The sequence below is a fragment of the Triticum urartu genome, chromosome 4A (assembly GCF_056163025.1).
Source record: "Triticum urartu cultivar PI428250 chromosome 4A, HENAU_Tu73, whole genome shotgun sequence".
Classification (NCBI taxonomy): Eukaryota; Viridiplantae; Streptophyta; class Magnoliopsida; order Poales; family Poaceae; genus Triticum; species Triticum urartu.
In genome coordinates this window covers 538,570,977-538,583,479 of record NC_141876.1, presented here as the reverse complement: position 1 = coordinate 538,583,479, position 12,503 = coordinate 538,570,977, and the positions used below count along the sequence as shown (strand labels likewise).

The window sequence follows — 12,503 nt, the reverse complement described above, 5'->3', positions numbered from 1 at the left end:
TCTTTAGTACTCCCTCCGTTCCGATTTACTCGTCGTGATTTTAGTTCTCGTCGTGGTTTTAGTTCAAATTTGAACTAAAACCACGACGAGTAAATCGGAACGGAGGGATTACGTGTACAATTCTCATCATGGATGTTCACTTTGGTGCATGCTATTTTCCATAGTCATAGGGATGGTATTTACCTTACTAAAATGGCAATGGCTCTTTATATTGTTAATTCTAGCTAATTGGTTGATTAGTATCACACAATATGATTCATAGAACACTATAGTGTTTTTTATTCAAAGAAAGCACTTGATAGTTGGGGATTCAGAAGAAGAAACTAATAGATAGGACGAGCCTTGCATATACATAAAAAGAAAATCTTGCTGTGGGTCTCAAGTTTCCTTTTTTCGGTTTGCACACAAATCCCAAATCTTGCAGTTTCTTCCGAACCCCATGTTTGTGCATGTCTAATTTTTAGGAAAGGTTTGCCCGTTGCATTGTGTAATACTATCTGTTATACAGATGTTTCTGAATTAGTATACTCTATTTTGATAAGCCAAGAAAAAAAGAATCCAAGAGGTCCGGATATTTATGGGAAGTGGATCTCATGTTCCTTCTTTTGTTTCTTCTTGCTGAAAGGAGGATTTTTTTTCTCAGGCTACTGTGGCTGCTTTCTGGTTCTTTGTTCCTTGAATTTTGATTTCTCCGTTCCCTCTTTCCTCTTCTTCTTCCGATCTTCCTATGTGCAAAATAAATTTAGGATGTTGCCTGATTGACTGTATGTTGTATGAATTAAAATACAAAGTCGATTTTAAAACTGTCGGTTATTCATATGGCATTAGTTAGATAAACAAACATGTTATTATGTATCCATTAGACAAATAAGTTTTTCTAAACTTGGCATGCAGAACAACGGTACCAGAGAAACGTTCTTTTAATTCTAATAGCGATAGTGCCAGGTGGATCTGCCCATTTTTTCTGTAGTCTAGGTGAAAGTGAAGAAGTGCATAACTTAGTTGGCGCATGGATGTAGCCCCGTGTGGTGAAATTGTTTCCCTCACATGCATAGTCCTCATCTCTGATTGCATGTCGTCTTTTAGGAGCACAGGACACGACATAAGAAAGTCAATAACACTGATTACTAAAATTTGGATGGTTAGAGCCTAACTGAATTAGTAGAATGTAGCCCTTCTAATATGGATGGGCATATTATACAAATAAGGATCAACATTTGACTTGGTGCTATAGAATAAGAATGGCACCAGGAAATTGGTGAAGATGTGATAAAAGCTACTCCCTCCATTCCATCTTAAGTGGCGTTGATTTAGTACTAAATTAGCGACACTTAATATGGAACAAAGGTGATTTAGAAAACCAGTCTAGACTATTGCATCTAATCAATGGCCGAAAGATTTAAAAAACCAGCCTACACTATTGCTTTTAAAAAAAGGCTGTTTACCAAAGTTATTATCTAAGCTGTGATCAATCCCAAGTTACTATCTAAGATGTAACCAATACTTTATTTTGGGTCTGACTGAGTCAAAGATAATAGTGCATCAAGCTTTATGTGGTTTGCTATCTAAGATGTGTGGAAAATAGGGTACTTGGACCATTTTGGGTTGGCCCTGTATGTGGTTTGCTTACTCAATATTGACCTCACTGCCACTATGCTTGCTTCTGAAACTCTTTAGCATAGAACTATATGTTCTATTGCTCTTAATAATCAGGCTAAATGCTTTTGCTTTGTACCGAACTTTATGCCCTGCCGCACTTGCTAAATCCTTCTGCTTAATCGTTTGCATTTGAACAAAGGTCTACTATTCTTACTCATTTGACGCCTAATTTATATGGTTTGCACCATTGTATGCCATTGAAGAACCATATGAATAAGTTATCTTGGACTACTGCCATGATTTGCCTTTGGTGTATCATGCTATCTTTTGAACAGAGGGATATAACTCTTACTCATTTGCCACCTAATTTATATGGATCACTGATTTATATGTTTCTTTATGGCATAGCAGAAGTGTCCTGCTATGAACCAATCCCTAATTTATATGGTTTTTCTATGCTATCTTTTGAAGTAGGCGAAGGCGTCTGTCTGTGAAAGTGCTATGCTTTGGTGTTGTTATAGGTTCTAGAGGGGGCTGAAGAGGAAACCATTGGTTTTTAGAATATCACAAAAATGTTCAGTTTTAGTGTCCAGTTCACTGCCAATTCTCTTACTGCTTTTGTCGTGACCATGCAAGTCAATTATCCTGTGGATTGACTATGCCTTGCTTACCTTGCATTGGGTTTATTTTGCTGTTTGTGATATAGTAAACTCATCTATCATGGATGGTTACTTTGATTTTTTAGATGTAAATAGTTTCTCAAACCTTCCTACTAACTTCACCATTACCTGCTTAATTACAACGTTTGGACCGGCACCTTCGCACCAAGGCGCACAGCCGGCTCGCCGCAAGTATACCTACGCTGTCGCCTCCCCGGGGAGCTGCAAGGTGAAGTGGACGGCCGAGGAGAAGCCGCACGGTGGGACCGGGCTCTCAAGTGGGAGGCGGAGCTCGCCTCCCCCCAACGACGTCAGCTTTGATCACAAGTGGAAGTGGGAGCCCAAGTCCAAGCCCGGTGCTGCCGGCAAGGCCAAGACCAAGCTCGAGGAAGCCAGCGAGGATGACAAGAATAAGCCGGCGAGGAAGTGCATGCAGATCGAGGAGGTCCTCGCCGGCTGCGACGCCATCCGCAAGGTACTCAGTACAAAAGATGAACTTTTTTGGGGGGTTTCCAGTAGATTTCCGACTGGTTACAGTAGTTTCAAGACTGCAGTGGAATTTCAATATAATGCCAAGTCAACTTACTCAAAGTTTGCATACTGCCAAGTTAATTTACTCCATTCTTAAATGAATACTGCTAAGTTCCACATATGCATGAGTAGATTTAAGAGAAAGATTGCAGTAGCTTAAAATGGAACTTCACTTCACTGTTTTGGAATATTCAGTAGCTTAAAGATTTGTAACGCCCTCGATGCGGCTATAGCTCCCACGTGTCGAGGCACGACTTAGAGACATAACCGCATTGAAAGCAATGTCGCAAGTTAGCAATCATCACAACATCCCATGTAACATATAGAATAAAAGGGGGATACATAGTTGGCTTACACTCGCCACGTCACATCAGAGTACATAAATAACATACATCATCCAAACACTCATGGCCCGACTACGGCGCCAAAATAGAAAATAACCCAACAAGCGACACAGTTCCGATCAAACCCCAACTAGGCACCACTACTGATCATCAGGAAAAGAGACATAGTAACGCTGAGAGTCCTCGTCGAACTCCCACTTGAGCTCGTACTCGTCACCTGGAGCGGAAACACCTGGACCTGCATCTGGAGTTATAGTATATGTGAGCCACAGGGACTCAGCAATTTCACACCCTCGCGATCAAGACTATTTAAGCTTATAGGTATGGCAAGGTATTATATGAGTGGAGCTGCAGCAAGCGACTAGCAAGTATGGTGGCTAACTTATTCGCAAAGGAGAGCGAGAAGAGGAGGCAAAGCGCGAGCGAGAAACTAGAGAACAACCTGCGCAAACATTACTCCAATACCGTGTCCACTCCCCGGACTCCGCCGAGAAGAGGCCATCACGGCAACACACTCAGTTGATTCATTTTAATTAATTAAGGTTCAAGTTATCTACAACCGAACATTAACAAATTCCCATCTGCCCATAACCGCGGGCACGGCTTTCGAAAGTTCAATCCCTGCAGGGGAGTCCCAACTTAGCCCATGACAAGCTCTCACGGTCAACGAAGGAATAGACCTCCTCCCAAGACGTTCTGATCAGACTCGGTATCTCGGTAACTCAAGACACTTCGACAGGTTAAAACAAGACCAGCAACACCGCCCGAATGTGCTGACAAATCCCGATAGGAGCTGCACATATCTCTTTCTCAGGGCACACTCAGATAAGCAATCCGTACAACTAAAACTAGCCCTCGAGTTTCCCCGAGGTGGCGCTGCAAGGGGCTCTAGTTTGGACCAACACTCAGAGGAGCACTGGCCCGGGGGGGGGGGTTAAAATAAGATGACCCTTGAGTCTGCAAAACCCAAGGGAAAGAAAAGGCTAGGTGGCAAATGGTAAGACCAATGTTGGGCATTGCTGGAAAAGCTTTAATCAAGACGAACTATCAAGGGGTTCCCATTATAACCCAACCGCGTAAGGAACGCAAAATCCGGGAACATAACACCGATATGACGGAAACTAGGGCGGCAAGAGTAAAACACTAGGCGAGAGGCCGAACCAAGTATATAGATGCATTAAGATAACATAGCAATATAATGATATCCCAACAAGTAAATAAATGTTCCAACAAGGAACGGCCTCCAATCTTCACCTGCAACTAGCAACGCTATAAGATGGGCTGAGCAAAGCGGTAACATAGCCAATCAACGGTTTGCTAGGACAAGGTGGGTTAGAGGTTTGACATGGCAATTGGGAGGCTGACAAGCAAATGGTAGGCATCGTAGCATTGGCATAGCAAAGAGCGAGCAAACTAGCATAACAAAGATAGTAGTGATTTCGAGGGTATGATCATCTTGCCTGCACAGTCGTCAGAGTTGACTGGATCCTCAAGAGCAAACTCAACGAGCTCCTCGTTAGCGAACTCGTCTCCCGGCTCTACCCAAACAAGACAAACAAGCAACAAGGATACAATCAACCACGTGCAAGACCAAGCAATATGATGAAATGACGATATGCTATGCGGGATGCGATGCGGGATGCAAAATGCAAGATATGACAGGAAATGCATGAACCTGGCCTCAACTTGGAATTTCAAGGGTGACACTGGAAATATGAGATTAAATCGCTTGAAAACGATATAAAGAACGCCGGAATCAGAGTTACGGTTTGGAAATGGCAAGCGATTCAAAAATCACACTGGTCTGCGATTTACAGCAAGTAGGCATCTAAATGCAATGAGATGAACATGCTACAACACCCAAACATGACAACAAAATACATGGCAGGGATGCACACAAGATGCTTAACAAAAGTCTAGCACTGAGCTACGGCCAATTCATCCATTATGAGGTTCAAACAAGCATGGCAAAAACGCAAATGCAAAACAGATTTCAGACTTAGTGAAATTAACACTTGTCTGAAATTTCAGATCATATAGCCCTCTTCGGAGCAACAAAACAATATGCTACAGGACCTGAACATGACAAAGAAAGGCATGGCATGGAGCTACTCAACAAGATTAACAAAAGTACCTTAGTGACCTTGAGCCAAAAGGGATCACAAAATATACTAACAAGCACACGAACATATCAAAAACATAATCAGTTTCAGACTTAGTGAAAAACTGGGACATGCTGAAACATAACTCACGAAGGCATGTTTACGAGCTCGATGCACTCACCACGGTGCAATTCATGGCAAGACAAGCATTAACCCATAAATAAGGCACAAAATACAAGCTAGACATGGCAAGAACAATGGCATATCATGCACGGATCAACTACAATAACATCGGCAAAATCGCAAACAAGTTGACGATCTGCCCAGATTCACCACGAAGCAAAAGTAGAGCTCGATTGACTCAAGCTAGGGTGCTCCATAATTTCAAATAAAGACATGGATGGATAGAGCATAACAATATTAACAAAACTCCCTTACTGATCATCCTCAAAAGAGGCACGAATCACTAGGAAACAATAAGAACATATGGCATCATGAACTAAATAATCGGGTGCCTCACTTTGAAATCACTAAGTCCCTGAAAACAGAATTACCGGGTGCCTCACTTTGCAAGCTTGCACAAGTCACCACACACATCACAAAAATGCATGGGTTGCACCTATGGAAAGATAACAAGATGCTTAACAAAACATATGAAGGACTCACAGGCATATCATGCACACAACAATCATGGCAAAAATGACAAAAGTCTAAGATGAACTAGCAGATCTGACAATTAACTCACGAAGCCCTCTTCTAACAGCATTTCGGGCATCAAGATGAGCTCAAATGAAAATGATGCAATGGAATGAAATGATGTACTCTCTGAGATGAACATTTTGATATGCTATATGTCCAAAACGGAGCTACGGATACAGAGATACGGCCGGTCAAAGATTGCATAAAAAATTAGGGTTCGGAGGAGAAAGTCAACCCTCGAAATTCCAGATCTCAGATCTGAAATTACTGTTCACCGAGCGCGCCGTTCGAGGTTCGTCGGCCGGCGATGGCGGTGGTGGCCGGAGATGGAGGGGGGTCGCCGGGGTAGGAGAGGAGGAGGCCGGAGAGGGCGGCGGAGCCGGCCGGTGGCGCGCGGCGGCTCGCGGCGCCGGAGCACGTCGGGCGGCGTGGAGGCGGCGGTGGTTGCGGCGAGGTGGCGGCCGGCGTCTCGGGCGAGGCGGAGGAGGCGGCGAGCGGCGGCGGGGCGGCGGCCGGCGTCGGAGAAGGCGGCTGGGTCGGGCGGCGCGGAGCTCGGGCCCGCGGGGGCCTCGCCTGGGCCGGGCGGGCCGGCGGCGGTGGAGTGAGGCGGCTGCCACGTGGCGCGGCGGGAGAGGGCGAGGGGCGGTGGCGGATGTGTCCGGCGCCGGGCGGACGTGTCCGGCGCGCGGAGGAAGGAGAGACTAGGGTTAGGGGTGCATTGCACCGTGAATTTTTGGAGGGGGGTGTATTTATAGGCAAAGGGGGAGCTAGGAGAGTCCAAATGAGGTGCGGTTTTCGGCCACGCGATTGTGATCGAACGCTCTAGGTGATGGAGCAGAGTTTGGTGGGTTTTGGGCCAAATTGGAGGGGTGTTGGGCTGCAACACACACGAGGCCTTTTCGGTCCCTCGGTTAACCGTTGGAGTATCAAACGAAGTCCAAATGATACGAAACTTGACAGGCGGTCTACCGATAGTAAACCAAGGCCGCTTGGCAAGTCTCGGTCCAATCCGGAAATGTTTAATCCCCACACACGAAAGAAAACTAGAAATGACCACCGGAGGAGAACGAAGCGCCGGAATGCAAAACGAACAACGGGGAAAATGCTCGAATGCATGAGACGAACACGTATACAAATGCAATGCACATGATGACATGATATGAGATGCATGACAACGACAACAACACACGGAGACAAAAACCCGAACCCGAGAAAATAAATATAACTTAACGCCGGAAACGGCAAGAGTTGGAGTACAAATAGGGAAAGTTACATCCGGGGCGTTACAAGATTGCAGTAGATTTTGACTTGGTGCGGTACTGAAACTTGCCCTGTTAGATTGTTAACTTGCTTTTATACTTTCTTGATTGTGTTAATTTTGTGGAGTATTGTATCTCATGCTTAGTGCTGCACCAAGATTCAGTATCTTGAACTACTCCAGTATTGCTTGAACTACTCCAGGAGATCATCTTAATTCTGTTAATTCTATGGAGTAGTTTCAGTAGTTTTACAGCAGCAGTACTCTTGCCTGCATATCCTTTTATAAAACAATTATTTTATCCTTGACTTTCCTCTACAGGATGATGGCTATCTAATGGTGATTCCCTATTCCCACATTTTTTGCCCTCATGTTGTAAGCTCTAAAGCTGCCCCTGCAATTTACCATCACAAGACATGTCTGGGCAGCAAGTCTCCTGTGACGGTTACCTTTAATTCATCGTTACAATTGTTTGATGGTTTGCTTGTTTCAACCTCGATATCTGCCTTTAGATTCCCGTTGTTGTCTTTGTAGTGGAAGGTACCACTTGGTGGTATGTTGCTATTTTCACTTTGTTCTGAACAAGGCATGTATAGATTTCAGATTTTAATTCCTATCTCTCTGTCGTAAAAAGTAATGTATGGTCCTGTGTTTTACCTCTAGTTGTATGAAAGCATCGAGCTTGATTCTGTCTTATAACCTAATGTTTATCTTCAGTCCCATTATGTTTTGCTTCTAACACAATTGGTTGTCTACACATGCTATTCCTGGGCTCTTACCGACAAATTGTTACATGTTTTGTTTAAACGTTCTGACCGGCACCCTCGCGCTACAGCGCGAACCCGATCTAGTTATAATTATAAACACGTTCAGAGAGAGGACTAATTACAGCCACGTCCACGGCCACCCCCACTGCAACCGACCGTCCTTGGGATGTCTACAGGCACCTTCAACGCCTCAGCCACCGGCACAACCACACCCATGGCCAACGCCATGGTCATGGCCTTGGCCAGCACCATGTAAGAACATAACCATGGCGTGTTGATATTCGTCCTACGACTCCGCTAACTCCTGGGCAAGCTCCTCCACAATCAACACCATCTGCGCAAGCTTGACATTTTCGTTAACCTTGTATAGCTGAAATTAAAATAACATTCTGCTATGTATCAGTATATCTATGATGAGTGCCAAGCTTAACATTCAGCTATGTATTAGTATAGGTATATTTCCATAGTGTTGAGTATGTATTTTGCACTGCACGTGTATTGGAGTTGTGGCCCACCTCCTAGTCTTGTATAGTTGAGATAGAGGCTTTCCTTTGTATTATACTAGCAAAAGGTCCCGTGCGTTGCAACGGGAGAAACAAATTATCACCCCTAGCATCTCCATCCTGCCTCCATCCTTGTTGTCATTTCTTTTCTTTATCATCATTGTCGGTCATGATGTTCACTACACAGCGAACGTTCCACGTAAGTTTGGAACCAATAAAGAATTGCATCGCCTGCATGGACAACCAATGAACATTGCATCGCCTGCATGGACAACCAATGAACGGTCGCGTTTGAGATCACGGCCACATCTGCACAATCTAATGCTTGTGCCTTGTGTTCGTGTTATCCGGATTTTACATCGTAATAGTTTAGTACCAGTATGTGAAGGACACAAACAACCACCAAATTTAACTTTAGTTATAAAAAATCAATACTTTTTTTGCGGGCTAACACGATCAACACAAAAAACAGTGGACGTTGCAAGTTTGATTTCAGTCATGGTCAACTATTTTTTGCCTCATCTCCTAAATGAGATGGTGGGTTTGATTTGTTGGGGTGGGTCGCACGGATAGGTTGGGAGGGCACTGTTTTTTTCTATTGGTGAAACGTTACGCGGACCAATGGGGTAGAGGCCAAGTGGCCCAGGGCGGACTATCGGTAGAATAGCCTATCTCAAAATGAAGAAATGCCATGGACATAAGAAATGGGAGGACCAATAAGATTATACCTCTATTTATATAAATATAAAAAACAATATATATGTCCGTGGGTTACAACGGTAGAAACAATTGACATAAATTTAGCGAGGACTGTATGCACAAACATAATGTTTAATGTGTTATAAATTTGGCGCAAATTTAGTAAGGATTATAATTACAAGGAAAACATGTCACGTTGTATGTTGCAACGAAAGAAAGAATGGCCTGAATTTAGTGAGGATCATGCAGGAAAAAGATGCCACATCATTTTTATTCATAAGATATAAATGAGGGCACTACACGCCTGCCATTGATTTCCGCACCTCCTTCAAAAAATCTGCAATTACCGTTTAATTCCTAACTTCTTTATTTCCCATGCAATTAGAGCCTATTTTCTTTCTTGCCGGCTTAATTATGCATAATATCTATTGCTCTTCCCCTCATTTATTTCGCTAAGCACAATTCTTATTCATGCCATATTCTTTCATAATTTTCGAAGCAGCTCCTTGATATTTGACAACCTAAGAACATATATAAACTGATAAAAAATTATGTAAAATAGCAATATAGAACTATTTAATAAGTAAACAAATATGGAAAACAGCCTCCAGCCTGCTCCCAATGGGCAGTCGGCCGGCCCAGCACCCCCGTGCCCATTGTCTCGGCCCAAGTACACACGCATTGCCTTCTATTCTAAATAGCCGGAATGACGCTTAGGTTATTACACTCACGAGCCCAGCCTTAGTGGTCTGATGTGTTTGCACACATCTAGTAGACCAGGGCTCAAATCCCAGCTGTGACCAATTTCTTTTTTAAATTAAAAAAAATCAAACACACGGACACATAGAACCAGGTGGGCCAGATCTAAAACGGGTGCAGGCCCAAGTCGCTCAATGCTTTTGACGTACAGGTATGTTTTAAATTTAAATTGAAAGCGTAAAATCACGGAAAAAAGCGTATTGTGACGGTGAATCCACGGAGTCAATCCGTGCTTTATTATTATTATTATTATTATTATTATTATTATTATAGGGAGAGATATGCGTGCACCAGCACCCCAAATCAATACATGATATTGCAAATCATCTATCACATGGTATCATCTTTTTCGGTCTAATCCTAGGGTACCCGTCGCCGCCGCGCCTCCACAGGCCGCCGCCGCACCCCACCTCCGCACCTGTCGTCGCTGTGCCCCTCCACCTCCTGCCTCCACGCGCCGCCGCCGTTGTGCCTTGCTTCCGCCCTTCCACGCACACGCTTCGTCCCGTTGCTGGCTGCCTGGCTAGCTGGCTAGCTTCGCTAGCCATCAGGACCACGTTGACCGCCTGGTAGCTAGCTAACTTCGCTAGCCAGTTGCCACCGCGCCCGCGCTTCGCTAGCCCGCCGCCCCCGCGTCGCTCTGTTTTTCATCCCGGCCTGCTACAGCCGCTGCATCGCGCCGCAGCATCCCGTGACGCTGCACTGCCGCGTCCCGTCTCGCTGCCGCCGCTTCGTTTTCGCGTCGCTGCTGCGCAGCGCATCTCCGCGCGCGTCGCCGCCGCTCCCCCCCACTGCCGCGCAGCGCCTCCCCGCACGCCGCCGCTCCCCGCCGCCGCCGCCGCGCAACGCCTTCTCGCGCGTGCCGCCGCCGCTGCTCCCCACCGCCGCCGCGCAGCGCCTCGTTGCGCGTGCCGCCGCCGCTCCCCACCGCCGCCGCGCGCTCCCACGTGCCGCCGCCGCCTCCTTCCTCTTCCCGCCGCTTCTGACGCCTTTCATGGACTCTTCGGGTTACTTCACCCTCTGCGGTGGAACCGCTCCATCGGCCGCGCTAATCCAGATGCCTCCTCCGGCACCCGCTGGATGTTACCCGTTGTCGCCACCAGTGCCTTCCCCGCAGCACCCGCAAGGGAGAGGGGCCCGACGCAATCGGCGTGGCGGCGGTCGCCGCCGCCAGCAGCAACAGCAGGCCCAGGACGCCAGCGGGGCGCCGTACTATCAGCAGGCTCTCCCCACTGGCCACTAGGCATTCATCGGTGCGCCCTTCCAGCCGACTGGCGCCGACTATGGCCCCTCCTTGCGCCGCCTCTCGGTGGTTATGGCCCACCCATCCCGGCGCCGCCCTACGGGGGCCTTCCGCCGCCGCCGGTACTTGTGCCACGGGACCTCACCCTCCTCGCCGCCCAGCACTCCGCGCTGTCGCCGAGTAGCTCTGTCAGTGGAGGCGACTGGTACATGGACTCAGGTGCTACTGCGCACATGGCAGCTCATCCCGGTAACCTAACCTCCTCCACTTCCGTTCACACACCCACTCGTATCACCGTCGGCAACGGCTCCTCCTTACCTATTACTCATATCGGCAGCACTAGCTTTCCCTCCACTTTCACACCCATCACTATGTCTAATGTTCTTGTTTCACCTGATTTAGTCACGAACCTAGTTTTCGTTCATCGTCTTACTCGTGAGAACCCACTTACTATTGAATTTGACGGTGTCGGCTTTTTTGTGAAAGACGCCCGTACCCGGATGGTCCTTCACCGATGTGACAGTCCCGATGAGCTCTACCCCGTGCACGCCGGCGCCTCCACATCCACACCTGTCGCCTTTGCCGCCGGCGTTGACCTTTGGCACGCTCGCTTGGGTCACCCCAACCACACTGTCTTACGTTAAATTCTTAGGAGTTTCTCTTTCTCACGTGATAAGCTCGACGAGCACTCTTGTGAGGCTTGTCGCTTAGGCAAGCACGTTCGTCTTCCCTTTAGTGCGTCTTCTTCAATTTCCACTTTTCCGTTTCAATTACTTCATAGTGATGTTTGGACATCTCCCGTTGCGAGTAACACGGGCTATCTATACTACTTGGTAATTTTAGATAATTATTCTCATTATGTGTGGACATTTCCCCTCCGTCGTAAATCTGATGCTTTAGCCACACTCACCGCCTTTTATTCCTATGTCACCACCCAGCTCGGTCGACCCATACTCGCACTCCAAACTGATAACGAAAAAGAGTTTGACTACGTCGCTTTTCGCATACTTCTCGCCTCTCACGGCACCACCTTCCGTCTGACTTGCCCCTACACTTCCCAGCAGAACGGCCGCGTCGAGCGCATTCTCCGCACTCTTAATGATTGCGTTCGCACGTTACTCTTTCACTCTAACATGCCCGCTCGGTTTTGGCCCGATACCCTCACTACCGCCACTCTCTTAGTTAACATCCGTCCGTGTCGCCCTCGGTGGAACTACGCCCCTCACCACCTTCTTTTCGGCACACCACCGTCTTATGATGGTCTCCGCATCTTCGGGTGTCTCTGTTATCCTAGCACCGCCTCTACCACGCCACACAAGCTCGCACCACGATCTGTCCCA

The 12,503-nt window shown here is 46.8% G+C and overlaps 1 protein-coding gene across 1 annotated transcript; it reads left to right on the top strand.

Annotated features, from left to right (window-relative positions):
• The first annotated feature begins 2,192 nt into the window (after nucleotides 1–2,192).
• On the top strand, nucleotides 2,193–7,907 carry LOC147976479 (uncharacterized). The gene is made up of 2 exons (XM_087519794.1): nucleotides 2,193–2,733; nucleotides 7,514–7,907. Exons 1-2 carry the CDS (start codon nucleotides 2,320–2,322, stop codon nucleotides 7,724–7,726), a joined length of 627 nt encoding a protein of 208 aa, XP_087375920.1. The 5' UTR covers nucleotides 2,193–2,319; the 3' UTR covers nucleotides 7,727–7,907.
• Nucleotides 7,908–12,503: the final 4,596 nt, after the last annotated feature.

Excerpts from the sequence above, each read along its gene's own strand:
- LOC147976479 (XM_087519794.1), top strand. The coding sequence starts at position 2,320 with ATGGATGGTTACTTTGATTTTTTAGATGTAAATAGTTTCTCAAACCTT. Across the intron at positions 2,734-7,513 it reads GCTGCGACGCCATCCGCAAG|GATGATGGCTATCTAATGGT; the intron begins GTACTCAGTACA and ends TTTCCTCTACAG.